The sequence below is a fragment of the Bombina bombina genome, chromosome 3 (assembly GCF_027579735.1).
Source record: "Bombina bombina isolate aBomBom1 chromosome 3, aBomBom1.pri, whole genome shotgun sequence".
Taxonomy (NCBI): Eukaryota; Metazoa; Chordata; class Amphibia; order Anura; family Bombinatoridae; genus Bombina; species Bombina bombina.
The window spans coordinates 467,402,640-467,430,596 of NC_069501.1; the positions used below are offsets into that span (position 1 = coordinate 467,402,640).

General features: G+C 41.1%; 1 protein-coding gene across 10 annotated transcripts in view; it reads left to right on the forward strand.

Annotated features, from left to right (window-relative positions):
- Positions 1 to 27,957, forward strand: part of LOC128653444 (periphilin-1) — a 168,240-nt gene that overhangs the window by 71,989 nt on the left and 68,294 nt on the right. For all 10 annotated transcript variants that reach the window (XM_053706736.1, XM_053706737.1, XM_053706738.1 and 7 more), the window contains 3 exons: positions 903 to 976; positions 7,746 to 8,077; positions 14,749 to 14,804. In XM_053706736.1, the coding sequence (XP_053562711.1) occupies positions 903 to 976; positions 7,746 to 8,077; positions 14,749 to 14,804 (462 nt within the window). The remainder of the gene's footprint in view (positions 1 to 902; positions 977 to 7,745; positions 8,078 to 14,748; positions 14,805 to 27,957) is intronic.

The window sequence follows — 27,957 nt, forward strand, 5'->3', positions numbered from 1 at the left end:
GGCTTAAATGCAAGTCAATAGATAGTCATGTGATTAGGGGGCCATTAGAAGATGCTTAGAAACAAGATAACCACAGAGGTAAAGAGTGTATTACTATTATCACGTTATAAAAATTATAATGTAATAACAAATTTTGAGTTGACTATCCCTTTAATGCTATGCGGTTGGTATAAATCGTTTGTGTTTCAAACAATGGTAACAACCTATCACTGGGGTGATCTTTGCTGCTGCATCTTTTTTTTTTTTTACATAGCTTTTCTACACAGAATAAAGGGAGCAATTTGTAAACAACTTAATAAAATCAAACGGATAAAATAGATCGTTGGAGACATAACAATAGGTAGCAATGTTGAATTGTAGGGATAGTAAAGAACCAGTAAATACAGTAGATTTGCATGGTAACAAGACATGGTAACAAGACAAAGCAATAGCACTTAGTCTAAACCTCAGATGAGTAGTAGATTTTTTTTTTTCTGACATATTTCAAAGTTATGTCTAATTCCTCCACTCCTGTATCAGCCAATCACAAATGCAAATACGTATATGCTGTGAATTCTTGCACATGCTCAGTAGGAGCTGGCGACTCAAAAAATGTAAATATAAAAGACTGCACATTTGGTTTATGGAAGTAAATTGGAAGGTTGCCTGCTCTATCTTAATCATGGAAGTTTAATTTTTTTTTAATGGCAGCAGAATTTTAGGATTTTGAGAACTGGAAAAACACTGGTGTAATACCTGTCGAAGTTTAAAAATCATTATCTACTGAAAACAAGTGTAGGAATGTAATTAACCACTTAGTTCCTAATTTGATCAACTCTTTTCTAGTATGCTATAAGTAATTGTACGTGACACTTGTATTTTTATAATATATAATATAATAATTTTTTTTTTTTTTCCTTAAGGCTCAACAGGTCCCTGCACTTCTTCATGGTCACCATCAAAGGTCATACAGTGGAGGTTACAATTCATACAACAGGTACAGAGAACCATTTATATGGCCACTACTAATGCTGTGTGTGTATATATTTATTTCCCCTATGGTTCTTGCACCCAGACCTGTCTGGGGTTAACTGCCTGTGACTCTGGTGACAGCACAACTTCTTGTGAGTGCCACTGAGAACCCAGGGCTGAGCATGTTGCAGGGTCATGGGATGTGTACCCGGTCCGGTCTAGGAGTGCAGTCCCCTTATGAATATATATATATATATATATATATATATATATATATATATATATATATATATATATATATATATATATATATATATATATATATATATATATATATATATATATATATATATATATATATATATATATATATATATATATATATATATATCTATCTATTGAGAGGCCGTGTTCCTGTTCCACGGCATAGATTCTGGTAAGATTGTTTCATTTTTTTTTTTTATACATGTATGATAACGCAAGAAGACAGGGTCACAGTGTGACTCCTTTTATCTGTATAGAATCAAGGGTTAATATCTCCGGAAGGAGATTATTGAACAGGGGGGATTTATACATGATTGCTTTTTTTGTGTATTTTGCTGCAACATGTGTGAGATGTGGCTCTGGCAATGTGTGAACAATCAGGTGGTTCTTTCATTTTGATTCACTGCGCAGCCTGTTTAGTTTTGGCTTTTGCTCGGCTGCAGGGGCTGTCCTGGATGGCACTCCATGTGACTGGGTGTGGCCTCATTCTCTTCCTTTTCCTGACCGTCGGTTACAGGAGACAAAGCGGTTTCTCTGTGGGCCTGGGTCATAGGGGTGGTGAGTGCCCCGGCCATTGGGGTATAAAGGTGCCATTTTTATTTTCTATAGTCCATATTAAAGGCGCAAGCTATGGAGGACTCTGATGCGTTAGATCTGATCTGATGCGTTTGTCTAAATGTAATGCCTGTGTTTATTGTGAGGAGGCTACGGTATACCCGCCTACTCAACTATGTTCCACATGACTTGATAAAATAGTGATATCTAAAAAGAACAAGATGTTTATTACCACTGAGACGTCCACCTCTGAGGGGATCTCCATCCCGAGAGGTGCGTTCCCTACACTCATCTCCGATTACACATGCAGCTCCCCAGTGCACTACTAATCCTCCTGCGGGAGGGATCCTGTGGCCGCCAGATTTTTCTGATCAGTTGCAAACGGCAGTGTCTGCAGCTTTCAGTGCTTTACTTCGCCCTGCTAAGCGAAAGGTTATACATTGCTATCCTTCCCAGGGATCAGCTACTCCATTGGATGTATCTGATAGATTATCCGCTGATGAAGAGGATTCCGATACTTCGGAGGACTCTTTCTCTGGGTCGAAATCTGCGGCCTCTAAACCTCCGACTGCGGAGGAACCAGACTTTAGGTTTAGGGTGGAGCACTTACGCTTTTTATTAAGAGGTGTTGGCTACTCTAAAGTTTCCGGAACCAAAGTTACTTGAGGAACCTTCTATTCCTAAACTTGATAAAGCTTATGAGGACTGGGTAGTGCCCCAGACTTTCCCAATTCCCGTAAAGATGGGGAATGTTATTAAGAATGAATGGGAGAGACTTGGATCATCTTTCTCCCCTTCTTTATTTTTAAGAAAGTATTCCCGGGTCCTAACTCGGCTAGAATTGTGGGGATCTGTCCCTAAGACAAGTCTCGATGTCAGCAGCCTGCCTCGAAGCCCAAGTAGTCCAAGGGATCTTGGAAACCATCTCAGTCTTGGAATAAAGCCAAGCAGAGCAAGAAGCCTGCCGAGACAAAATCGTCATGAAGGGGCAGCCCCCCCCTCTGGATCTCGTAAGGGGCAGACTATCTTTTTTTCGTGGAGGCTTGGATGAGAAATGTGCAGGGTCCTTGGGTTCTGGAGGTCATTGCCCAGGGTTACAGGATAGTTTTCAAATCTCGCCCTCCCAGGGGCAGATTCCTCTTGTCAAAACCATAGAAACAAGATGCCTTTCTAGAGTGCTTGAGGGATCTCTCCTCTCTAGGAGTAATTGTACCGGTACCTCTAGCAGAAAGAAGTCTAGGATACTATTCAAACCTTTTCGTGGTTCTAAAGAAGAAGGTGACGTTTCACCCGATTCTTGACCTAAAGTGCTTAAACAAGTTTCTGTCAGTCCCATCGTTCAAGATGGAGACTATAAGGTCTATCCTGCCCTTAGTTCAAGAGGGACAGTTAATGACTACGATAGACTTGAAGGACGCTTACCTTCCTGTGCCAACACACAAGGATCACTTCAAGTTTCTAAGATTCGCTTATATAGACCAGCACTTCCAGTTTGTAGCTCTTCCCTTCGGTCTAGCTACTTCCCCAAGAGTCTTTGCGAAGGTTCTGGGACATCCTTCCTGAGACCATCCTGGGAGATTGTGACTATGGACGCGAGTCTTTCAGGGTGGGGAGCTGTTTGGGTTGCCATGAAGGCACAGGGCAGGTGGAATCGGGAGGAGTTGCTTCTTCCGATAAACTTTGAGCGATTTTCAACGCTCTGAGGGCTTGGCCCCTCCTGGGTTCGTCCTAGTTCATCAGATTGCAGTCGGACAACATTACCTTGGTGGCTTACATCAACCATCAGGGGGGGAATGAGAAACTCCCTAACCATGAGTGAAGTATTTTGGATTCTGGAATGGGCGGAGACCTACAACTGTTTGCTGTCAGCGATCCACATCCTGGGTGTTGACAATTGGGAAGCAGATTTTCTCAGCAGATAATAGTTTCATCCGGGGAATGGTCTTTTCATCCCTAAGTGTTTGCGGAGATTTACATTAGATGGGGAACACCGGAGATGGATCTTATGGCTTCCAGACTCAACTTCAAGCTACCTAGATACAGGTCGCGGTCTAGGGATCCCCAGGCAGAATTGATAGATGCCTTAGCAGTGCCTTGGGGGTTCAACCTAGTCTACATATTTCCACCATTACCACTTCTACCTCGAGTGGTGGCCAACATCGACTATTCTGATTGCTCCGTCAGGACTGCAGAGGATGTGGTTTGCGGTTCTAGTGGGGATGTCATAGTCTTCTCCATGGAAGTTGCCCTGTCGCAGAGATCTGCTGGTACAGGGCCCTTTTGTTCATCAAAATTGCGTGGAGATTGAACGCTTAGTTTTAACCAAGAGAGGGTTTTCTGAGAGTGTGATTCATACTCTCATTCAAGCCATCGGTCACCCGATGCATTTATCATAAGGTGTGGAGGACCTACTTACTCTTTTTTGTGTGAGTCTCGTGGCTATCCCTGGCATAAGGTCAGGTTATCCAGGATCCTTTCCTTCCTCCAGGTCGGTTTGGAGAAGGGACTTGCCGCCAGTTCCTTAAAGGGACAGATTTTGGCTCTATCTGTGTTACACAAAAAGCTTCCTGATTTACAGTCTTTTTTTTTTTTTTTTTTTTTTTTTTTTTTGTTCAGGCTCTATCCAGGATCAGACCTGTATTTAGGCATTCTGCTCCTCCTTGGAGTTTGAATTTGGTTTTTAGGGTTTTGCAGAGGGTTCCGATTGAACCTATGCATTCTCTTGACATTAAATTATTATTATCTTGGAAGTTTTTTTCTACTGGCTATTGCTTCAGTACGCAGAGTCTCTCTGAGTTAGCGGCCTTGCAATGTGAGCCTTCTTACCTGGTTTTTCATGCCGACAAGGCTGTCCTTCGCACTGGGTTGGGATTTCTCCCTAAGGTTGTTTTATGATAGCAACATTAATCAGGAGATTGTAGTTCCTTCCTTGTGTCCTAACCCTTCTTCTCCGAAGGAACGGTTACTTCATAATTTGGATGTGGTTCAAGCCTTGAAATTCTATCTTCGAAGGATTTCAGACAAACTTCAGCATTGTTTGTTTGTCTATCCGGGGACATGCAAGGGGCAGAAGTCTTCTTCCACTTCTCTATATTTTTGGCTGAGGAGCAGGATTCACTTGGCTTATGAGACAGCGGGACATAAGACTCCTCAGAGGATTACGGCTCACTCAACTAGAGCTGTGGCTTTTTCTTGGACCTTCAAGAATGAAGCCTCTATGAAGCAGATTTGTAAGGCGGCTACCTGGTCCTCAAATACTTTTTCAAACTTTTTCAAATTTGATGTGTTTGCTTTGGCGGAAGCAGCTTTTGGGAGAAAGGTCTTGCAGGCTGTGGTGCCCTCAGAATAGGGTCCGCCTCTCTCTTTTACCCTCCTGTTTTTTTCATTCAGTGTCCTCTAGAGCTTAGGTATTTTTTTTCCTACAAGTAATGAATGAAGCCATGGACTCTCCTCATATTAAGATGGAAAACAGAAATTATGCTTACCTGATAATTTCATTTCCATCTGTATGAGGAGAGTCCACGGCCCCCACCCGGTTCTCTGTTGGGCGGACCTAAATTTTCTATTTGTTTTTCTTCTGGCACCATTTATACCCTGATATTTCTCCTACTGTTCCTTGTTCCCTCGGCAGAATGACTGGGGGATGAGGGGAGTGGGGAGGTATTTTAAGCCTTTGGAGGTGTCTGTATTCCCACAAGTAATGAATTAAGCCATGGACTCTGCTCATACTGTTTTAACCGCCAGGGTGCACTTCCGTATTAAGATAAACATTCCATTCCAAGAAAAGGCACTCGCTGGTCTTATAAATAAATGTAGCATTTATTGCATCAGTGTAAAAAGAACATAACATTTCGGTGTGCTCCCCACACCTTTGTCGAATGTGTCAAAATTCGGCTAAACAACGCAAACCTAAAAACAATATACTCCAAACACCTTTATCCGCCTTATATAACTTAAAATCCTGCATCAACTGCACTGTTGCGTCCCACTTCAGTAACATCATCACGCACCGACTCCGGCGTGATGCGTCAAAACTAGTGGGTTGTCACAGCAACAAACAAACAAAATTCTGTGCGTGACCTGATCGTGTAATGTGATGCGGTAAAGCAGTGTTGTATAATCCTCAGTGTCTACAATGGCATCCCATGCCAGGAGTTCACAAAATTGTGACCAATACGTTTTTAAAGTACCGCCCAGTACAAGTGATTATGGGATATCCGTGAGTTATGTGGCACTCCTATACAAAGCTCATCATTATGAGACTCCCCATGACACACCACAATCACTGCTGAGGTTGCGAGGCTTCCTTCCTATACAGAAAATTATATACACTAGTTTATACACATAAATCCAAAAACAACAAATACACTAAAAAAAATGTTTTTTCTTTTATCACACAGAAATTGTGTCAAATACTCATGTTTAAAAGTCACATCACTATTCCTTCATAGCCTCAAAAAGTATAAGTAGAAACCCGTGGGTACCCACTAGAACGAACATTCATGTGGAACTTAACAGGTCATTTCTTCTTTCTTATCGCAACTGACAAGTGTCATCCGTAATAACAGTGTGGTACCCACTATGATGGTACAACTTGCAGAGATGGAAGATACATTGGTGACCAGAGGCTATGAAAGAGTTGCTTCACAACATTAAGGAAAAGTTATTGAGTACCCCAGTAGAAAGGATGCTGATGAAGAAAGCTAATCCCAGTGTGGAAACTCAACAGTTGAATTTTATCACCACCTATGCCCCCATACATGGTGTTCTATTCAAATCGGTACAACAACACTGGTCTCTATTGGAGTAAGATCCAACCTTACCATTCCAACGGATGAGACCACCAAGATTAGTGTACCGGAGAGCTGACAATTTGAGGGATTTATTGGTGAAGACGGACCCCATCCAGTGCTACCAAAAGGGCACTTGGCTGAAGACCTCCAAGAAAGGTTGCTTCACATGCTGGAGTTGACATGCAGCAGCATGTTGAGGGGCCAATCGTTCCAAAACCCACATTACAACAAGTGACACACAATTGGTCACAGGCTGACGTGCACAAGTATGCATGTTGTGTATATGCTCATTTGCCCATGCTTTTTGGTATACATTGGGTCACGTCCTTCAGGGACAGGGAGGCAAATCATCGGTGTGCCATATGGGAGGCTTCGGATAAGGGCGACTCGGAACAACAATCATGGTGTATCCAGTCTAAGATCAATGATACTTGACCCTTGATACTTGATACGTGCCCCTCCTGGCTATAGGAGGTAATAGGGCCAAAAGACTCCTCCAATTAGAGACCAAGTGGATACACATGTTGGACACACTGGTACCGAGGGGACTTAATACCTTTCTGGACTTTGGGCCATTTTATACTAAATAAAGAGCACTGGGTTGGTATGATCAACACTTGGATAAGAAAGAAGAAATACTCTGTTCAGTTTCTACTTTTACTCTTTGAGGCTATGAAGGAATAGTGATGTGACTTTGAAACATGAGTATTTGACAGCCACTACAATTTCTGTATGATACACTAAAAAATAACATGTTTTCTTTATTTGTTGTTTTTGTATTTATGCGTATAACTAGTGTATATATTTTTCTGTACAGGTGGGCAGCCTCGCGACCTCAGCAGTGATTGTGGTGTGTCATGGGGAGTCGTATAATGATGGGCTTTGTATAGGAGTCCCACATAACTCACGGATATCCCATAACACCATAATCACTTGTACTGGGCGGTACGTTAAAGGTATTGGTCACATTATTCTTGTGAACTCCTGACATGGGATTCCATTGTAGTCATTGAGGATTATGCAACACTGCCTTACCGCTTCACATATTTAATAAATATTTATAAATATTTAATATTTATTTGTATTATAATTTTATTACAATTATTTATTTTTCCTTTAAATTATTTGTCATGGGACTTATAGTCCGTGAGGTAATTATTATTATTTTTTATGTCATAACAGAGATTATGAAAATCATTATTCAAATTATAAAGAGCCACGGTACCCTGAGGATGACAGACCCTATCATGAGTACAGAGAATCAAGTTACTATAGGGACTCGCGTTATGGCACTTCTTACTATAAAGAGCCATACTATAAAGGTGGGCACAGCCATCGTGGGCGAGCTGATTCTGCTCATTATCACGGGAAATCTTCAGAGCCACACAGAAAGAAACATTCTAAAAATTCTGTTACTCCCACTAAAGATCATGAGTGCACGGGAAGAACCACTCCAACTACCAAATCAACTTCAGCTGGTGAAGGCGAGAGCCCTGACACTACAACATACAGAGGTATGACTGAGCATTGTCAGTAGCACGCTGTAACTAAAAACAGGTGTGTTCCTAAGATTTGAAAGTAAATATAAATTTAATAAAAGCTTTAAAATCTTATTTGAAGCAATAGATGTGTGGCATATTCAGATATTCATAGCTATCAAGTTATACTATGATACCATGTGAAACACTATTTGAGATTTGTTTTCCATATCACACTATGGATCCGAAAAATCACATTAAAAATTTGAAAAAATTTCACATATCTGTAACATGTTTACATTTGTCATATCTAAATACTAGGTTTATTTTACATTGTAATGCTGAAAATGTTAAATGACAAAAAATATTATGTAAACTATATTAAAGGGACATGAAACCCACATTTCGATTAATTGGCAAGAGTCCATGAGCTAGTGACGTATGGGTAAAACAATCCTACCAGGAGGACAAAGTTTCCCAAACCTCAAAATGCCTACAAATATACCCCTCACCACACCCACAATTCAGTTTTACAAACTTTGCCTCCTATGGAGGTGGTGAAGTAAGTTTGTGCTAGATTTTATGTTTATATGCGTTTTTCAGCATTTTGAAGCCCGGTTCCTCTGAGTACAGTGAATGTCAAAAGGATGTGAAGGGAGTATTACCTATTGAATGCAATGGTCTTCCTAACGGGGATCTATTTCATAGGTTCTCTGTTATCGGTCGTAGAGATTCATCTCCTTCCTCCCTTTTCAGATTGATGATATACTCTTATATACCATTACCTCTACCGTTTCAGTACTGGTTTGGCTATCTGCTATATGTGGATGGGTGTCTTTTGGTAAGTATGTCTATTACTTAAGACACTCTCAGCTATGGTTTGGCACTTTATATATAAAGTTCTAAATATATGTTTGTACTTATATTTGCCATGATTCAGGTTTATCAGTATATTTCCTTTTTGCAGACTGTCCGTATCTGGGATATGCATTAAAAAAAAAAAAAATTCTTACCTGAGGTTTTCTAAATTGCGGGCTGTATTAGGCTCGCAAGAGAGCAAAATGCTATAATTTATTGCGTCATTTTTGGCACGAGAATTTTTTTGGGCGCGAAGATTACGTTGACGCAAATTCGTCATTTCCAGCTTCTTAGTTGGCGCTGAGTCTTTTCACGAGGTTGCATCATCTCTGACGCTCGAGTTACGTTCCCGGACATTTTTGGCGCTAAAAATGTTTTTCAGTTTGTGGTGCGTCATACTTGGCGCCAAACATTTTTTCATTATTTAAGACCTAATTCCTTTTGCCTCTGGTCTTTTTTTCTATGTCAGAGGCCTATTCTGTTTGCATTTTTTCCCATTCTTGAAACTGTCATATAAGGAAATTGATCATTTTGCTTTATATGTTGTTTTTTCTTTTACATACTGCAAGATATCTCAATCTGATCCTGTCTCAGAATCTACTACTGGAATCCTGCTGCCTGATATCGGTTCTACCAAAGTTAAGTGCATTTGTTGTAAACTTGTGGTAACTGTTCCTCCAGCTGTGGTTTGTAATAGTTGTCATGATAAACTTTTACATGCAGAAAATGTTTCCATCACTAGTAGTTCATTACATGTTGCTGGTCCATCAACATCTAATGCTCAGGATATTCCTGTAAATTTAACAGAATTTATTTCCGATTCCATTCAGAAGACTTTGTCTGCCATTCCACCTTCTATTAAACGTAAAAGGTTTTTTAAAACTTCTCATACAGTTGATGAATTTTCTAATGACCGACAACATACTGATTTATCTATCTCTGATGAGGATCTGTATGATTCAGAGGATCCTGCCTCAGATATTTACACTGACAAATCCTCTTATTTATTTAAAATGGAGTATATTTGTTCTTTCTTAAAAGAAGTGTTGATTGCATTAGATATGGAGGAGACTAGTCCTCTTGATACTAAAACTAGTAAACGTTTAAATTCGGTTTATATACCTCATGTAGTTATTCCAGAGGTTTTTCCAGTTCCTGATGCTATTTCAGATGTGATTTCAAAGGAATGGAATAGACTGGGTACTTCTTTTACTCCTCCTTCAAGGTTTTAAAAAATTGTATCCTTTGCCTACTGATAGATTGGAGTTTTGGGAAAAGATCCCCAAAGATCCCCAAAGTTGATGGGGCCATCTCTACTCTTGCTAAGCGTACTACTATTCCTATGGAAGACAGTACTTTTTTTTAAAGATCCTTTAGATAGGAAACTTGAGTCTTATCTAAGGAAAGTTTATTTATGTTCAGGTCATCTTCTTAGGCCTGCTATTTCTTTGACTGATGTTGCAGCTGCCTCAACTTTTTGGTTGGAAACTTTAGCGCAACAAGTATCAGATCATAATGTGTATAGCATTGTTAAATTAATTCAACATGCTAATAATTTCATTTGTGAGGCCATTTTTGATATTATCAGAATTGATGTTAGATATATGTCTTTAGCTATTTTAGCTAGAAAAGCTTTATGGCTTAAATCTTGGAATGCTGATGACTTCTAAATCAACATTGCTATCTCTCTTTCTTTCTTTCCAAGGTAATAAATTATTTGGTTCTAAGTTGGATTCTATAATTTCAACTGTCACTGGGGGGAAGGGAGCTTTTTTGCCTCAGGATAAAAAAATCTAAGGGTAAATTTAAAGCTTCTAACCATTTTCGTTCCTTTCGACAAAATAAGGAACAGAAACCTAATCCTTCCCCTAAGGAATCTGTCTCCAATTGGAAGCCTTCCTCAATCTGGAATAAATCCAAGCCATTTAAGAGATTTAAACTAGCCCCCAAGTCCGCATGAAGGTGCCACCCTCATTCCAGCTCAGTTGGTAGGGGGCAGATTAAAAATTTTCAAGGATGTTTGGATAAATTCAGTCCAAAATCATTGGATTCAGAACATTGTCTCTCAGGGGTACAGAATAGGTTTCAGGGTAAGACTGCCTGTGAGAAGCTTCTTTCTCTCATGCAATTCCAGTGAACCCAGTGAAAGCACAGGCTTTCCTGAAGTGTGTTTCAGACCTGGGGTTATCTGGGGTAATCGTGCCAGATCCTTTTCAGGAACAGGGTCTGGGGTTTTATTCAAAGCTGTTCATTGTCCCAAAGAAAGAAAATTCATTCAGACCAGTTCTGGATCTAAAAGTTTTGAATTGTTATGTAAGAGTACCAACATTCAAAATGGTGACTATAAGGACTATTCTGCCTTTTGTTCAGCAAGGGCATTATATGTCCGCAATAGACTTACATCCAGATCACTATCAGTTCCTGAGATTCTCTTTTCTAGACAAGCATTACCAATTTGTTGCTCTTCCTTTTGGCCTAGCGACAGCTCCAAGGATCTTTTCAAAGGTTCTCGGTGCCCTACTCTCTGTAATCAGAGAGCGGGGTATTGCAGTGTTTCCTTATTTGGACGATATCTTGGTACTTGCTTAGTCTTTACATTCTGCAGAATCTCACACGAATCAACTAAGTGTTTCTTCAAAGACATGGTTGGAGGATCAATTTACCAAAAAGTTCTTTGATTCCTCAGACAAGGGTAACCTTTTTAGTTTTCCAGATAGATTCAGTATCCATGACTTTGTCTCTAACAGACAAGAGATGTCTGAAATTGGTTGCAGCCTGTCAGAACCTTCAGTCTCAGTCATTCCCTTCAGTAGCTATGTGCATGGAGGTTTTAGGTCTCATGACTGCAGCATCGGACGCGATCCCCTTTGCTCGTTTTCACATGAGACCTCTTCAGCTTTGTATGCTGAACCAATGGTGCAGGGATTATACAAGGATATCACAATTAATATCCTTAAATCCCAATGTTCGACTCTCTCTGACTTGGTGGTTAGATCACCATCGTATAGTTCAAGGGGCCTCTCTTGTTCGTCCAACCTGGACTGTGATCACAACAGATGCGAGTCTTTCAGGTTGGGGAGCTGTCTGGGGATCTCTGACAGCACAAAGGGTTTGGAAATCTCAAGAGGCAAGATTACCAATCAATATTTTGGAACTCCATGTGATTCTCAGAGCTCTTCAGTTTTGGCCTCTATTGAAGAGAGAGCAGTTTATTTGTTTTCAGACAGACAATGTCACAACTGTGGCGTATGTCAATCATCAGGGTGGGACTCACAGTCCTCAGGCTATGAAAGAAGTATCCCGGATACTTGTTTGGGCAGAATCCAGCTCCTGTCTAATTTCTGCGGTCCATATCCCAGGTATAGACAATAGGGAAGTGGATTATCTCAGTTGTCAAACTTCACATCCGGGAGAGTGGTCTCTTCACCCAGATGTGTTTTTTCAAATTGTTCAGATGTGGGGGCTTCCAGAAATAGATCTTAACAAGAAACTTCCCAGGTACCTGTCTAGGGATCCTCAGGCGGAAGCAGTGGATGCATTGACACTTCCCTGGAGTTATCAACCTGCCTATATTTTTCCGTCTCTAGTTCTTCTTCCAAGAGTGATTTCCAAAATCATCATGGAGAAATCGTTTGTGCTGCAGGTGGGTCCAGCATGGGCTCACAGGTTTTGGTATGCGGATCTTGTTCGGATGTCCAGTTGCCAACCTTGGCCACTTCCACTAAGGCCACACCTATCTCAAGGTCCGTTTTTCCATCGGGATCTCAAACCATTAAATTTGAAGGTATGGATATTGAACGCTTAGTGCTTAGTCATAGAGGTTTCTCTGACTCAGTGATTAATACTATGTTGCAGGCTCGTAAATCTGTTTTTAGAAAGATTTATTATCGAGTACGGAAGACTTACATTTCATGGTGTTCTTCTTATAAATTCTTTTAGAATTCCTAGAATTTTACAGTTTCTTCAGGATGGTTTGGATAAGGGTTTGTCTGCAAGTTCATTGAAAGGACAAATCTCTGCTCTTTTTGTTTTATTCCACAGAAAAATTGCTAAACTCCCTGATATTCATTGTTTTGTACAGGATTTGGCTTGTATCAAGCCTGTCATTAAATTAATCTCTCCTCCTTGGAGTCTTAATTTGGTTTTGAAGGCTTTACAGGCTCCTCCATTTGAGCCTATGCATTCTTTGGACATTACATTACTTTCTTGGAAAGTGTTTTTTCTTTTGGCCATCTCTTCTGCTAGAAGAGTTTCTGAATTATCTGCTCTTTCTTGTGAGTCTCCTTTTCTGATTTTTCATCAGGATAAGACAGTTTTGCGGACTTCATTTAAATTCTTACCTAAAGTTGGGAAATTGTTGTCCCTTCTTTGTGTCCTCATCCTAAGAATTCTTTGGAAAGATCTTTACATTCTTTGGATGTGGTGAGAGCTTTGAAATATTATGTTGAAGCTACTAAAGTTTTCAGGAAGACTTCTAGTCTATTTGTTACATTTTCTGGTTCTAGGAAAGGTCAGAAGGGTTCTGCCATTTCTTTGGCATCTTGGTTAAAGCTTTTGATTCATCACGCTTATCTGGAGTCGGGTAAATCCCCGCCTCAAAGGATTACAGCTCATTCTACTAGGTCAGTTTCCACTTCCTGGGCTTTTAAGAATGAAGCTTCAGTTGATCAGATTTGCAAAGCAGCAACTTGTTCTTCTTTGCATACATTTACTAAATTCTACCATTTTGATGTTTTTTTTCTTCTTCAGAAGCAGTTTTTGGTAGAAAACTTCTTCAGGCAGCTGTTTCAGTTTGATTCTTCTGCTTATATTTTCAGTTTTTTCTTTTCCATTATTAGATTAAAACTTATGATTTGGGTTGTGGATTAATTTTTTCAGCGGAATTGGCTGTCTTTATTTTTATCCCTCCCTCTCTAGTGACTCTTGCGTGGAGTTCCACATCTTGGGTATTGCTATCCCATAAGTCACTAGCTCATGGACTCTTGCCAATGACATGAAAGAAAACATAATTTATGTAAGAATTTACCTGATAAATTAATTTCTTTCATATTGGCAAGAGTCCATGAGGCCCACCCTTTTTATAGTGGTTATGATTTTTTTGTATAAAGCACAATTATTCCAATTCCTTTTGTTGATGCTTTTTTACTCCTTTCTTTATCACCCCACTTTTTGGCTATTCGTTAAACTGAATTGTGGGTGTGGTGAGGGGTGTATTTGTAGGCATTTTGAGGTTTGGAAACTTTGCTCGTCCTGGTAGGATTGTATATCCCATACGTCACTAGCTTATGGACTCTTGCCAATGTGAAAGAAATGAATTTATCAGGTAAATTCTTACATAAATTATGTTTTTTTTTCATGATTTAGAAAGGGTAATCGCTTTTTTTTTTTTTTTTCTTCAAACAACTTTCTAATTTACGTCTTATCTAATTTTGCTTCAGTCTCTTTATATACGTTGCTGAAAAGCATATCTAGGCTCAGCTGCTGATTGGTGGCTGCACATAGATGCCTCGTGTGATTGGCTCACCCATGTGCATTGCTATTTCTTAGAATGAAGCAAATTAGATAATAGAAGTAAATTGGAAAGTTGTTTAAAATTGTATTCTCTATCTGAATCATGAAAGAAAAAATTTGGGTTTAGGGTTCCTTTAAGCTCTTTTTATAAGTACAGTGTTTTTTTAAAATCTAATAATTTTATACGCAAGATTTATTAAAAGTACAATACACTAATATTCATTTTTAATTTGTTACTCATACCTTGTTCACAAGAGTTATATCTTCACAATTTGCAGTTATTTGCTGTTGAGATCTTCTTAATTGCATCTCTTTACTGCTTCTATTTGTCTCTTCAGTGATACATAATCCAGCTCGGACTGTAGTGGTTCTAACAGCAGGAGATGACTCTGGGGTAAGGTTCTATTAATTATAAATATTTTAATGTTTCATTTTGTATTAAAGGAACAGTAAACACTTTAAGATTGTAATGTAAAATGCGTAAAGGACCACTAAACACAGTAAAATAGCGTACTCAGTAAATACATAATAAAAAGAAAATTCTAAACCACTTTGAATTTCAAATGAGTAGTAAAGTTTTTTTTGGTTTTTTTTTATGACAGATTTTTCTTCCAACTGCTACACGGACAGCCCATCACAATGTATATATGCATATTTCTTTCCTATGGCATAGAAAGTCCACAAAACATTCTAAATACTAGTGGGATATTCACCCCAGCAAAGCTGTTAAGTATCACTTCCCTTACCCATAACCCCCAGTCATTCTCTTTGCCTTGATCATGGGAGGATGGCGAAGATGGTGTCTGAAGATTTTAATCCTTTTAATGGGTACCTTTCCCTGCAAGCAAGGATTGGGGCTATGCTGTGTCCATGTCAATCTATTTAGTAAGAGTAATGGTGGCTTTTAGCAGTTAGAAGACAGCGAGGTAGTCTTTGCTTAAACTTCTAACATTATTGCTACCCCTATTATAGAAAGCCATAATTGGTTACATTGTTCATTCTTTTCTATAGGTCCCTGGTAGATATGGTGAAGCTGCCACACCTCAGAAAACAGCTACTGTCTGACAGAGCAGGATCCACAGGTAAGTGCTTTCCCTTCTAGGTTTGAAGGTACTGGCACTATAGGTACTGGCACTATCTGTTTTAGGGGCACTGCTTTTATGTGGCATAATTTATTTCTAATGACACAGTGATTCCACGGATCATCATCAATTACTGTTGGGAATATCACTCCTGGCCAGCAGGTGGAGGCAAAGAGCACCATAGCAAAGCTGTTAAGTATCACTTCCCTTCCCACAACCCACAATTATTCTCTTTGCCTCTAGTACAAGGAAGAGGTGAAGTAATGAGGTGTCCTGATTAAGATTCTTCTATCAAGATTTTTTTATTTTGAAGTCTGGACAAGATTGCTCTGGCCTTCCATCACAAATTGGGTCTAGCTGTACTCCACGTCAGTCTCTTCAGCAGGGCTGTGGTGGCTTTAAAGCAGTTAGGAAAACGCAGCAAAGCCCACTTTACAGGTTTCTAACACGTTGCTGCCCTGGTATTGAAAGCCTGAGTAAGCTTACTCTTTCTTTTTACACAGGTCCCTTTGAGGAGCAGCATCTTCTCAAACTTTGTGAGTCGTCTGACTGCCGGACAGCTAGAATGCAGGTAAGTGCCACAAAAGTGCCTTTTGTTCTTCTGGGCCTTAAAGGCTGGCACTTAAAGGGGTTGAGGACCCTCTGCTATTAGTGGGACAAATCCTGAGGGAAACTTAGGGAGTTTGCAGGCACGTTGGTCATGAGACTTAAAGGACCAGTCAACACTGTAGATTTGCATAATCAGCACATGCAAGATAACAAGACAATGCAAGAGCACTTAGTCTGAACTTCAAATGAGTAGCAGATTTTTTTTTGTGACAATTTTAAAAGTTATGTCTTTTTTCCACTCCCCCTGTACCATGGAACAGCCATCAGCCAATCACAAATGCATACACGTACCATGTGACAGCAATCAGCCATTCACAAATGCATACACAATTATTCTTGCACATGCTCAGTAGGAGCTGGTGACTCAAAAAGTTTAAATATAAAAAGACTGTGCACATTTTGTTAATGAAAGTAAATTGGAAAGTTGTTTAAAATTACATGATGTATCTGAATAATGAAAGTTTAATTTTGATTGAGTGTCCCTTTAAGGAGACTAGGGGTTAATCTCCTTCATAGTAAGGAAGGGGTTAACCATCTCGGGCTTAGATTTATTGATTACTTTGGAGTTTTAACCTGTACTTGGGCAGCTTCCTCTGGTTGGATTATCTGACCCTCCTTGCTTGCTAGTTTGAAATAACTGAGAAGAGAGCACGTGGGACGCCATTTCTATATTAACTGCATAGCTCATATTGCCTTATGAGAAGCGATATATCTGAGTTGGTTTATTTTTTTCTGCCTTTTTAGAAAGCGGAGCGCTGTTTTTATACTTTATTGCTTTTGTCTGTACCCTGCATAGATTTGTGTGGTGCGGCAGGGTGAAGCGCGATTTTTGCGTGCTTCTCCCCATGCCGTTTTTCGTGGTCCCACCTCCTACCTGCATGTAGGAGAAGCGCCATTTTGGATCATAGTTTTGATGACTCCGCCCCATTTTCACGACAGAGAGCGGAGCTGTGCTTCTAGGATGATCGGTCCTGAGATAGTGCTGTGAGGCAGAGTCAAGCGCCTTTCATAGTTCCCCTAATCAGGCTCTTGTCTGTTTTTACAAACCGGAAGTTTTATAGAGTTTCAGTTTTTGCTGGAATTCTTGTGTGTAACTGTATAATGCTTTTTATTACAAAATAAACAATGGAACAATAAACTCAGGGGATATGAATTTGTCTTGAACAAAGGGAGTTTTTTCTTTAGGGAATTTTTTTTTCTCCCGGTACAGTGCACAATTGCAATATATGCATTTTACATACGTTCCACATACTCTCGTTTTTATTATGTTTCTTATAAAATAAGGAATCCTTATCATAATTCCAGTAAGATTGTTTGCTAAAAGATGGAACAGTGGTATATTTTAAGTCAAGCAAATCTATATAAATTTAAAGTGACCGGGTCATTTTTATATTTTTTGTTTTAATTATTGTAAATAATTGTATATATTTGTATATTTTATTTTAGCCTCATGTCTCCATGGATGTTGCTGTGTAGGTTATTGCCACAGCTTCTCCTCAATCGTCCCAAGTCCTTTTGCTATGGAGTCACATACAGTGCCCCGCAGTTCCTCTCAGTCTCCTGGAGGAGTGTGTTTGCATACAGAATTGCAGGCAAGAAAACTGGGAGTAGTCAGTGGCGCCTCAGGCTGACTGTCAATAATGAAGAGACTCTTAGGTAGAAATATGGGAATTTATTAAATCAAAGGAGTGGGTGGCGTGATGCACTTGAAGTGACCAGGCTTTGGAAAAAAACAAACAGATAGTGGTAAATAATAAATCGGCCAAAAAGATACGGCTCAAAGGTGAACGAGCATCAATATAACCAAAAATGGGTTTGTTTACTGTTTAAGACGCCTAAATTGTAACAGGGCTGCATAAGCGAAAAACTCAAATGGTCACACAATTCATCATAATACAGTTATTTAATGAAAGGACAGAGTTAATAAGAACATAAACAATTACACCGGTGTATACAATATCAAATAATTAAAAATTCATTATAAAATTGCAATAAAAATAAGGACTAAATGGAGAGAGTGGAGAGGTTAACAGGTCCCAACTAAATTTGGACCACAATAAAAACAGTTGCAGTGTCTATATTGTTCAATTGGTTATGCTGTTAGGATTCGCAACTGTATATACAAGTGGTTGCTAACTAGATATGTGTAAATCTCCGCAGTTGCCAGATACAATGTTACCAGCAATGTGTCAATGATTCCGTTGTGTACAATATTCACATACAGTGCAATAGATATCTATCCAATGGTAAAGGTTAAAAAGTTAATGTGAGTGGATACAGGGATTTGAATTAGCCGTGTATGTTTATCTGTTTAATTCTTCGGTTGTTATAGCAGTTAGTGTTCTGAGATTGCACCAATAGGTCAAGTTGGCAACACAAGGATTGTGTATTTTACTCACTTTCCGCTTTCAGCGTCCTTGCTCTACTCACTCATTACTTCTGTGCAGTGAAAAGTTTGTCGGGTCCGGCCAATGGGGGACCGTTAGAGTGCGCGCACTTATTTGAAAAATGAAGGTGTTGTAAATGAATACTCCTACCGGCTCAGTTTGTGCTATCCGAGCATGTAGAAAGAGTCAGTCCTGGGAGTGGCTTTGTATTTCCTTACAGCAGGAGCAATCTGTGTGGACGTCTACGCGTTTCAGCTGTTAAGCCCTTATGAAGCCTTTATCTTGATAAAGACACAGAGATGTTGTTGTTATCCTTCCCGCGATCTCACGGATGGAAGGTGAATCTAGGAAAGAGTTCCTTAGTTCCGGCTACAAGAGTAGTATTCTTGGGAACCATAATAGACTCTGATGAAAATATTTCTAATATTTCTAACAGAGGTCAGAATATCAAAGATCTTAGACAATTGTCTGGCCCTTAAGTCTTCTCCTCGGCCGTCAGTGGCTCAATGTATGGAGGTAATAAATCTGATGGTAGCTGCCGTGGACATCATTCCGTTTGCCCGTTTCCAACTCAGACTTCTGCAGTTATGCATGCTAAGTCAATGGAACGGAGATTATGTGGATCTGTCTCCGCGATTACAGTTAGATCAGACAACAAGAGATTCTCTTCTTTGGTGGGTTTCTCAGGATCATCTCTCCCAGGGAACCTGCTTTCGCAGACCCACCTGGGTGATTGTGACGATGAAAGCCAGCCTACTGGGATGGGGAGCAGTCTGGGGCTCCCTAAAGGCTCAGCAGACATGGACTCGGGAGGGGTCTGTTCTACCCATAAACATTCTGAAGCTGAGGGCAATATTAATTGCTCTACTAGCCTGGCCTCAGCTTTGGCCCGGTTTATCACGTTCCAGTCGGACAACATAACTTCAGTGGCTTACATCAACCATAAGGGGGAAGTCTGAGTTCATTGGCCATGACAGAGGTAGCCAAGATTATTCGGTGGGCGGAAACCCACAACTGCTGTCTATCTGCGATCCACATCTCTGGAGTGGACAATTGGGAAGCAGATTTTCTGAGCAGGCAGACCTTTCACCCGGGGGAGTGTGAACTCATCCCGAAATGTTTTCAAGCTTGATTCTCAAATGGGGACAGCCAGATCTGGATCTCATGGCATCTCGTCTGAATGCCAAGCTCCCGAAGTACGGGTTGAGGTTGAGAGCTCCTCAGGCTGTACTGATAGATGCGCTGGCAGTCGCTTGGGATTTCAGTCTTGCATACCTATTTCCTCCGTTCGCTCTCTTTCCTCGGGTCATTGCCCGAATCAAACAGGAGAGGGCGTCGGTGATCCTCATTGCTCCGGCGTGGCCTAGCAGGATCTGGTATGCAGACCTGGTAAGATGTCATCTCTCCCACGTTGGAGACTTCCGCTGAGAAAGGACCTTCTACTTCAAGGTCCCTTTCTGCACCCAAATCTAGTTTCTCTGAAGCTGCTTGGAGATTGAACGCTTAATTTTATCTAAGCGTGTTTTTTTTCGGTCATTGAGACCATGATTCAGGCTCGGAAGCCTGTTACCAGGAAGATTTACTACAAGATACGGCGTAAATATCTGCATTGGTGTGTATCCAGAGGCTACTCTTGGAGTAAAGTTCTTATTCCTAGAATTTTGTCTTTTCTCCAAGAGGGTTTGGAGAAGCGGTTTATCGTCAATTTCTTTGAAGGGTCAAATATCTGCCTTGTCTATTTTGTTACATAAACATTTGGCGGATATACCGGATGTGCAATCCTTTTGTCAGGCCTTAGTCAGAATCGGGCCTGTTTCAAACCTGTTACTCCTCCCTGGAGTCTTAACCTTAAAATTCTTCAACAGGCTCTGTTTGAGCCTATGCATTCCCTAGATATTAAGTTATTATCTTGGAAAGTTTTGTTTCTTGTTGCAATTTCTTCTGCCCACAGAGTCTCAGAACTCTCAGCGTTGCAATATGAATTCCCTTATCTTATTTTTCATTCTGATTAGGTAGTTCTGCGTACTAAGTTGGGTTTCCTTCCTAGGGTTGTTTCGGATAGGAACATTAATCAAGAAATTGTTGTTCCTTCTTTATGTCCTAACTCTTCTGCCCATAAAGAGCATCTGCTGCACAACCTAGATGTGGTGCGTGCGCTGAAATTTTATTTACAGGCGACTAAGTAGTTTCGCCAGTCTTCGCCTCTGTTTGTTGTTTTCTCTGGGAAACGTTTGGGTCAGAAAGCTACGGCGACTTCTCTTTCTTTGTGGTTGAAGAGTATATTTCGATTGGCCTATGAGAGAGTTATGGCTCATTCTACAAGGGCTGTTTCCTCTTCCTGGGCATTCAACAATGAAGCTTCTGTGGAACAGATTTGCAAGGCTGCAACTTGGTCCTCTCTTCACATTTTTTTTTCTAAATTCTATAAATTTGATACTTTTGCCTCGGCTGAGGTTTCTTTTGGGAGAAAGGTTCTTCAATCAGTGGTGCCTTCCGTTTAGGTTCCCTGTCTTGTCCCTCACTTATCTGTGTCCTTTAGCTTGGGTATTGATTCCCAATAGTAATTAGATGATCCGTGGACTCCCCGTGTCATTAGAAAACGAAATTTATGCTTACCTGATAAATTTCTTTCTTTCTTGACACGGTGAGTCCACAGCCCGCCCTGTTTTCTTAAAGACAGGGTTTTTTTTGTAATAAACTTCAGACACCACTGCACCTTGTTGCTTTCTTTCTCTCTTTTGCTTCGGTCGAATGACTGGGGTTGGAAGTAAGGGAGGTGATATTTAACAGCTTTGTTTTGGTGCTCTTTGCCACCTCCTGCTGGGCAGGAGTGATATTCCCAATAGTAATTAGATGATCCGTGGACTCACCGTGTCAAGAAATAAATTTATCAGGTAAGCATAAATTATTATTTTTTTTTCTGGACAATATAGGGTTCAGGTATCTTCCGTCCTTGAACAATCTCTCTTCAGAGTTTTTGTCAATTTTTTTCCCCCCATGGATGGGATTGAATCTGTGATAGAATCCCCTTATTTCATCTACAAGGATGATGAATGAACCATTATTTCATTACTGCTACAGGTCTATGTGGCTTAGTGGTTTACTTGTCTGTTCAGCAAGCTGAAGATCTTGAGTTTGAATCCAGCTGAGGCTACTTACTTTTAACTCACTTCCGTCAGATCTTTGGAAACTTAAGTTGGCCAGGTCTGGTCATTATATGGATGGGAGATTATCTGGGTTCGTCGGAGGATGAGGTCTCATAGTGGTCAAATAATTAAGGAATTTTCCTTTTCCTCTCTGCAGTCCTATGTCCTGCCAATAGCAAGCTCTTTGGCTGCAGTGGGATTATTTTCCCTTGGTTGTTTCCATAATAGGAAGATCTCTCGGATCTATCTCAGAGAATGGACTTGTTTTGTTCGACTATAGTCTCCTTCCTGTAGTGTTTTTTCAGGATTTTCTGTCTCAGGGCATGTTCTTCTGGAGATTTTCCCGTGTAAGCTGACCATGGGCATCAACCTGCTGTCTAATAAGCAGCCTGGGTTTAGTTAGCCGACTGCTCTTCCCTTTAACATCGGGGAGTGGAGAGTGAGATTTCAAGCCTCTGATGGCTGGGCCTCAGTAGATGTTGGTGTAGTTCCAGTCGGACAATATCATTTCATTGGTTTATTTCAACAATTGGGAAGGAACTAGTTGATCTTTTACCATGATGGAGGCGGGGATTGTTCGGTGGGCGGATGCTCACACTGGCTCTCTTCCTCTTGTCAGGGGAGTACATTCAGGAATTGGAGTTATAATCGGTCAGATGTTTCATCTTGGGTAGTGTTTTCCCATCCAGGGGTGGTCTAGGTAGACCCTTTGATTGGGAAAGCTCTGGAATTGGCTTGTTTTGATTGCCAAAGTTCCTAGTGATCTGTTGACCGCCCTGGTGTTTTTCTTTTATTCTCCTTTCATGAATTATTGCTCGTACTCTACAGGAGAGAGTGGCGGGTTCTTATTAGCCCTTACACAATATCGCAGGATTTGGTTTGTAGACCTACTGAAAATGCAGTCTCTTCTCTTTGGAGTCTGCCTCTGAGGAAGGACTTTCTGATCCAGAATCCTTCCTTTATCTTAATTTCGCTGCTGTCCCCTTGGTGATTAGACATTTTAGTTTGTCTAAATGCTGTTTTTTTTCTTCGTTGGGCATTTAGATCATGACTCAGAAGAGATTGCCATAGGTTATGGCATAAATATCTATTTGTTGAAAATCCAAGAGTTCCTTTTGAGGTAGAGTCTGGATTTTAGAAATGTTGTCCTTCTCCAAGATGGGCTGGAGAAGGGTTTGTTAGTCAATTTCCCTGAAGGGTTTTATTTTCTTCAAGTTGTGTGTGCTCTTAAGTTCTTTTTGCAAGCTTCAAAGGCCTTTCGTCAGTCTTCCGCTTTGTTTTGTTTGTTTTTCCAGACAAGAACTGGCTGTGGCTCAACACACAAGTAAACAGAGTAGTTGGCACAGAGCCATAGATTCAGATCCCTCATCAGCCCGGTCGAGCAGAATGCTTCTCAGACCTTTTTAAGCTAAATGTGAGGGTCAGTAGGCTTCCGCCACTTCTCGTTTTCTCTGGTTGAGAGGTATTATTCAATTGGCCTATGAGATTGCAGGATAGCAACCTCCTGAGAGAGTCACAGCTCATTCCACGAATGCTGTTTCTTCATTACAAACGTGAAGCTTCTGTGGAACAGAATTGCATGGCTGCAACTTGGTTATTTTTGCATGCTTTTTCCAAATTCTATAAATTAAACTCTTTTGCCTTGGCTGAGGCTTCTTTTTGGGAGAAAGGTTGTTCAAGCTGTGGTGCCTTCTGTTTAGGTTACCTGTCTTGTTCCTCCCTTATCATCTGTGTCTTATATCTTGGGTATTGATTCCCAACAGTAATTGATGATGATCCATGGACTCACTGTGTCATTAGAAAGATAAATACATTTATGCTTACCTGATAAATTTATTTATTTCTTGACACGGTCAGTCCACGGCACGCCCTGTATTTTTCAGACAGTTTTTTTTTTGTCTAGCACCTCTCCACCTTGTGTTATTTCCTTTCTCTCCTTTTCCTTCGGTCGAATGACTGGGGGTTGTGGGAAGGGAAGTGATACTTAACAGCTTTGCTGTGGTGCTCTTTGCCTCCTCCTGCTGGCCAGGAGTGATATTCCCAACAGTAATTGATGATGATATGTGGACTCACCGTGTGAAGAAATAAATAAATTTATCAGGTAAGCATAAATTTCATTTTTTATTAGGGGCTCAGAGATGGGAGAGTGTATGAAGTGTTTGACAGGGGTTTTTGTTTGGCGCAAATTACATTTCTCCAACATAGGTGTGTCCGGTCCACGGCGTCATCCTTACTTGTGGGATATTCTCTTCCCCAACAGGAAATGGCAAAGAGCCCAGCAAAGCTGGTCACATGATCCCTCCTAGGCTCCGCCTACCCCAGTCATTCTCTTTGCCGTTGTACAGGCAACATCTCCACGGAGATGGCTTAGAGTTTTTTAGTGTTTAACTGTAGTTTTTCATTATTCAATCAAGAGTTTGTTATTTTCAAATAGTGCTGGTACGTACTATTTACTCAGAAACAGAAAAGAGATGAAGAATTCTGTTTGTATGAGGAAAATGATTTTAGCAACCGTAACTAAAATCCATGGCTGTTCCACACAGGACTGTTGAGAGCAATTAACTTCAGTTGGGGGAACAGTTTGCAGTCCTTTGCTGCTTGAGGTATGACACATTCTAACAAGACGATGTAATGCTGGAAGCTGTCATTTTCCCTATGGGATCCGGTAAGCCATGTTTATTACGATTGTAAATAAGGGCTTCACAAGGGCTTATTTAGACTGTAGACTTTTTTTGGGCTAAATCGATTGATATTAACACTTATTTAGCCTTGAGGAATCATTTATTCTGGGTATTTTGATATAATAATATCGGCAGGCACTGTTTTAGACACCTTATTCTTTAGGGGCTTTCCCAAAGCATAGGCAGAGTCTCATTTTCGCGCCGGTGTTGCGCACTTGTTTTTGAGAGGCATGGCATGCAGTCGCATGTGAGAGGAGCTCTGATACTTATAAAAGACTTCTGAAGGCGTCATTTGGTATCGTATTCCCCTTTGGGTTTGGTTGGGTCTCAGCAAAGCAGATACCAGGGACTGTAAAGGGGTTAAAGCTTAAAACGGCTCCGGTTCCGTTATTTTAAGGGTTAAAGCTTCCAAAATTGGTGTGCAATATTTTCAAGGCTTTAAGACACTGTGGTGAAAGTTTGGTGAATTTTGAACAATTCCTTCATGTTTTTTCGCAATTGCAGTAATAAAGTGTGTTCAGTTTAAAATTTAAAGTGACAGTAACGGTTTTATTTCAAAACGTTTTTTGTACTTTCTTATCAAGTTTATGCCTGTTTAACATGTCTGAACTACCAGATAGACTGTGTTCTGAATGTGGGGAAGCCAGAATTCCTATTCATTTAAATAAATGTGATTTATGTGATAATGACAATGATGCCCAAGATGATTCCTCAAGTGAGGGGAGTAAGCATGGTACTGCATCATTCCCTCCTTCGTCTACACGAGTCTTGCCCACTCAGGAGGCCCCTAGTACATCTAGCGCGCCAATTCTCCTTACTATGCAACAATTAACGGCTGTAATGGATAATTCTGTCAAAAACATTTTAGCCAAAATGAACCCTTGTCAGCGTAAGCGTGGATGCTCTGTTTTAGTTACTGAAGAGCATGACGACGCTGATATTAATATCTCTGAAGGGCCCCTAACCCAATCTGAAGGGGCCAGGGAGGTTTTGTCTGAGGGAGAAATTACTGATTTAGGGAACATTTCTCAGCAGGCTGAATCTGATGTGATTACATTTAAATTTAAATTGGAACATCTCCGCATTTTGCTTAAGGAGGTATTATCCACTCTGGATGATTGTGAAAATTTGGTCATCCCAGAGAAACTATGTAAAATGGACAAGTTCCTAGAGGTGCCGGGGCTCCCAGAAGCTTTTCCTATACCCAAGCGGGTGGCGGACATTGTTAATAAAGAATGGGAAAGGCCCGGTATTCCTTTCGTCCCTCCCCCCATATTTAAAAAATTGTTTCCTATGGTCGACCCCAGAAAGGACTTATGGCAGTCAGTCCCCAAGGTCGAGGGAGCGGTTTCTACTTTAAACAAACGCACCACTATTCCCATAGAGGATAGTTGTGCTTTCAAAGATCCTATGGATAAAAAATTAGAAGGTTTGCTTAAAAAGATGTTTGTTCAGCAGGGTTACCTTCTACAACCCATTTCATGCATTGTCCCTGTCACTACAGCCGCATATTTCTGGTTTGATGAACTGATTAAGGTGCTCGATAGTGACTCTCCTCCTTATGAGGAGATTATGGACAGAATCAATGCTCTCAAATTGGCTAATTCTTTCACTCTAGACGCCTCTTTGCAATTGGCTAAGTTAGCGGCTAAGAATTCTGGGTTTGCTATTGTGGCGCGCAGAGCGCTTTGGTTGAAATCTTGGTCGGCTGATGCGTCTTCCAAGAACAAGCTTCTAAACATTCCTTTCAAGGGGAAAACGCTGTTTGGTCCTGACTTGAAAGAGATTATCTCTGATATCACTGGGGGTAAGGGCCACGCCCTTCCTCAGGATCGGCCTTTCAAGGCAAAAAATAGACCTAATTTTCGTCCCTTTCGTAAAAACGGACCAGCCCAAGGTGCTACGTCCTCTAAGCAAGAGGGTAATACTTCTCAGGCCAAGCCAGCTTGGAGACCAATGCAAGGCTGGAACAAGGGAAAGCAGGCCAAGAAACCTGCCACTGCTACCAAGACAGCATGAAATATTGGCCCCCGATCCGGGACCGGATCTGGTGGGGGGCAGACTCTCTCTCTTCGCTCAGGCTTGGGCAAGAGATGTTCTGGATCCTTGGGCGCTAGAAATAGTCTCCCAGGGTTATCTTCTGGAATTCAAGGGACTTCCCCCAAGGGGGAGGTTCCACAGGTCTCAGTTGTCTTCAGACCACATAAAAAGACAGGCGTTCTTACATTGTGTAGAAGACCTGTTAAAAATGGGAGTGATTCATCCTGTTCCATTAAGAGAACAAGGGATGGGGTTCTACTCCAATCTGTTCATAGTTCCCAAAAAAGAGGGAACGTTCAGACCAATCCTAGATCTCAAGATCTTAAACAAATTTCTCAAGGTCCCATCGTTCAAGATGGAAACCATTCGAACTATCCTTCCTTCCATCCAGGAAGGTCAATTCATGACCACGGTGGATTTAAAGGATGCGTATCTACATATTCCTATCCACAAGGAACATCATCGGTTCCTAAGGTTTGCATTCCTGGACAAACATTACCAGTTCGTGGCGCTTCCTTTCGGATTAGCCACTGCTCCAAGGATTTTCACAAAGGTACTAGGGTCCCTTCTAGCGGTGCTAAGACCAAGGGGCATTGCAGTAGTACCTTACCTGGACGACATTCTGATTCAAGCGTCGTCCCTCCCTCGAGCAAAGGCTCACACGGACATCGTCCTGGCCTTTCTCAGATCTCACGGCTGGAAAGTGAACGTGGAAAAGAGTTCTCTATCCCCGTCAACAAGGGTTCCCTTCTTGGGAACAATTATAGATTCCTCAGAAATGAGGATTTTTCTAACAGAGGCCAGAATAACAAAGCTTCTGGACTCTTGTCGGATTCTTCATTCCGTTCCTCTTCCTTCCGTAGCTCAGTGCATGGAAGTGATCGGGTTGATGGTAGCGGCAATGGACATAGTTCCTTTTGCGCGCATTCATCTAAGACCATTACAACTGTGCATGCTCAGTCAGTGGAATGGGGACTATACAGACTTGTCTCCAAAGATACAAGTAAATCAGAGGACCAGAGACTCACTCCGTTGGTGGCTGTCCCTGGACAACCTGTCACAAGGGATGACATTCCGCAGACCAGAGTGGGTCATTGTCACGACCGACGCCAGTCTGACGGGCTGGGGCGCGGTCTGGGGATCCCTGAAAGCTCAGGGTCTTTGGTCTCGGGAAGAATCTCTTCTACCGATAAATATTCTGGAACTGAGAGCGATATTCAATGCTCTCAAGGCTTGGCCTCAGCTAGCAAGGACCAAGTTCATACGATTTCAATCAGACAACATGACGACTGTTGCGTACATCAACCATCAGGGGGGAACAAGGAGTTCCCTAGCGATGGAGGAAGTGACCAAGATTATTCTATGGGCGGAGTCTCACTCCTGCCACCTGTCTGCTATCCACATCCCGGGAGTGGAAAATTGGGAAGCGGATTTTCTGAGTCGTCAGACATTGCATCCGGGGGAGTGGGAACTCCATCCGGAAATCTTTGCCCTAGTCACTCAGCTGTGGGGCATTCCAGACATGGATCTGATGGCCTCTCGTCAGAACTTCAAAGTTCCCTGTTACGGGTCCAGATCCAGGGATCCCAAGGCGGCTCTAGT